This window comes from Thunnus thynnus, chromosome 15 (assembly GCF_963924715.1).
Source record: "Thunnus thynnus chromosome 15, fThuThy2.1, whole genome shotgun sequence".
NCBI lineage: Eukaryota > Metazoa > Chordata > Actinopteri > Scombriformes > Scombridae > Thunnus > Thunnus thynnus.
Window position 1 is genome coordinate 176,344 of NC_089531.1, and position 3,077 is coordinate 179,420.

The 3,077-nt window shown below is 43.8% G+C and overlaps 1 protein-coding gene across 2 annotated transcripts in view; it reads right to left on the reverse strand.

Moving 5' to 3' along the window:
• Positions 1–692: 692 nt before the first annotated feature.
• Positions 693–3,077, reverse strand: part of hsf1 (heat shock transcription factor 1) — a 14,946-nt gene continuing 12,561 nt past the window's right edge. For both annotated transcript variants that reach the window (XM_067611790.1, XM_067611791.1), the window contains 2 exons: positions 1,835–1,892; positions 693–1,662 (listed from right to left, as the gene is read on the reverse strand). In XM_067611790.1, coding sequence (XP_067467891.1) covers positions 1,481–1,662; positions 1,835–1,892 — 240 coding nt within the window. In that variant the 3' untranslated portion in view covers positions 693–1,480. The remainder of the gene's footprint in view (positions 1,663–1,834; positions 1,893–3,077) is intronic.

Below are 3,077 nucleotides of genomic sequence, written 5' to 3' on the forward strand. Positions count from 1 at the left end.
CGTGTTATATGTATAAAACATGTACACACGCAACACCAAATCTCATTCAAATAAAGGTTATCAAAACACTGCAAGAGAGAAAATAACTTTTATTATCAGTATAAAGTTCAATCTTTACCTTGATGGATGCTAATTATGTCTCAGCCAATCAGATTGATCTGTGATCATGTGACACACCTGACTGTTAGCTCGTGGCCAGCTAGCAGAACGATGTTGATCGAACAGGTGAGATGTGTTCACTAAGCCACGCCAGTTAGAAACACATCAGTGCACATGTGCAGATCACATGATGACATTATTTCCTGATGACTTTGAGTCGATTCTCGTGACAAAGTTCACTTACTTGAAGGTCATGAGTTACAGCTGAAAGCTTCATGTGATCAGATGTCCTGAAGTGAAGTTTGTCTGCAGCTGATTGGTTCGTTTTATGTCATGTGAATTACTTATAGATATCTGATATGAGTCATATTGATCACACACAGGTTTTCTCCATGGTAGTAGGGTGGTTTCCACGGTAACATGGAACATTTTTTTTAATCAATATACAAAGTGTTGTTATTAAATATCTATATATCTATATATATATATATAATTATATATGTATATATAGATAAATAGATATATACACATATAATTAAAATTCATTACAAAATTTGTTCTACATGAAAGTTTTCAAAGTTCCACATTAAAAATGGCTGCAAACATTTTTAATCAAACTACAGATAAATCCTGGTAGTAAATGACAGAAACAGCAGCACTGAACAGAACAGAAGCAGCGCTCGCACAAACAATCAACAAGCCATTCTTGAAAACTTGACTGATCGGCTGCTGTCCAGTGCCTGTACAGGAGTTTTAGTCCATTGTAATATCAGTTTGGTGAAGGAGATCCATATCTGACTGCCGTTAGGATAACGAGGCTCTAAACTGCGACTCATCAGAGTTCAGCAGAAAAATCGGAGGGAGAAATAACAACTAAATCCCTGAATTTGAAAAGGAAACAGGTCTGTGTCCTACAGCGGCAGACCGACAATCACCCACACAAAAAAAACACGATACATTACAAACTTCACATCCTTTAACTTATAAACCACTTAGTCGTCATCATTGTCATCATCCTCATCCTCATCCTCATCATCGTTGGAAACATGGAACATGCAGAACAAACAGAACACTTGTCCGGTCCAGGTGTGACATCACGGGTGACACACAGATGTGACCCCGGTTCTCTGAGAAACTCGGGAAGCATCAAACGAAAGATTAAATTAAAGCAAAGAAGAAGCAAACGCTACAATAAAAAGAGTAGAAGAAGACACAGGTATATAAAGGGGTTAATAAAAACTCGACCTTTGACCTACTGATTGATCTACAGCTGATCATCATCTACTGCTGCTGCTGAGCATGCTCAGACTGTCGTGTTGCTATGGTTACTGATGAGTCACATTCAACACTATTCTCAAGTCTCCGCCTCCTTCTGATGATGTCAGAGGTCAGCGTCCAGGTGGGCGTGGCTCAGCAGGGCGGCGGCCGGGTCATCAGTTGGTGGGTCTGAGCTTAAGAAGGGCTCCGCCTCCAGCTCCAGCGGAGGTGGCAGGTCAGCCCCGCCCTCCCCCAAACCGATTGGTTCAGACGTCTGCACAGGTGTGTACTGCACCAGCTGCTTCCCTGGACCAACCACAGAGCAGGACAGGATCACCATGACAACAGGTCAACTATAGGAAACACAAGATTCTTCTCTCTGTTCTTCCACTGCACAATATCATGTTTCTCACCTGTGTGTGTGTGTGTGTGTGTGTGTGTGTGTGTGTGTGTGTGTGTGTGTGTGTGTGTGTGTTACCTGTGTTGCAGGTGTTGTTGCCTTCATCACTTCCTTTCGGAGCTTCTTCAGATAGGAGCTGGGAAGAGACAGTGACATCACAGTATCATCAAACCAAAAATAAGTGATGAATCAACACACCTGTGTACTCTCATGTACCTGTATACGCTCTCATGTACCTGTATACGCCCTCATGTACCTGTATACGCCCTCATGTACCTGTATACGCTCTCATGTACCTGTATACACTCTCATGTACCTGTATACGCTCTCATGTACCTGTATACGCCCTCATGTACCTGTATACGCTCTCATGTACCTGTATACGCCCTCATGTACCTGTATACACTCTCATGTACCTGTATACGCTCTCATGTACCTGTATACGCCCTCATGTACCTGTATACGCCCTCATGTACCTGTATACGCTCTCATGTACCTGTATACGCTCTCATGTACCTGTATACGCTCTCATGTACCTGTATACGCTCTCATGTACCTGTATACACTCTCATGTACCTGTATACGCTCTCATGTACCTGTATACACTCTCATGTACCTGTATACGCCCTCATGTACCTGTATACGCTCTCATGTACCTGTATACGCCCTCATGTACCTGTATACGCTCTCATGTACCTGTATACGCCCTCATGTACCTGTATACACTCTCATGTACCTGTATACGCCCTCATGTACCTGTATACGCTCTCATGTAGCTGTATACGCTCTCATGTACCTGTATACGCCCTCATGTACCTGTGTACGCCCTCATGTACCTGTATACGCCCTCATGTACCTGTATACGCCCTCATGTACCTGTATACGCTCTCATGTACCTGTATACGCCCTCATGTACCTGTATACACTCTCATGTACCTGTATACGCCCTCATGTACCTGTGTACACCTGTATATGTTAACAAATGAATGACTACAGGTAGAGTCAGCGATATCTCCTCGCCGTCCGCTAACTGTTCTGTGTGCTGAAAACAATCACAGCATTCATACACAGCTCTGGTTCTACTACTACTCCAGCCAATCAGCAGGCGGCGTTGATGCTGGTGTACAGGACGGGGGAAGTGATCAGAGCAGCTGTCTGTGTGACCAGCAACCGTTGGATGGTGGGAGGACTGGTGAACTGGAGGGAGATGCTGTAGCCAGTTTACATAGAACAGATACGCTATGGATTCCACCATGTTTCTCTATTGGTCGGGTCTATGAATTTGGGGGGCGGAGCTTCTAAAGCAGAACAAGGGAGGGGT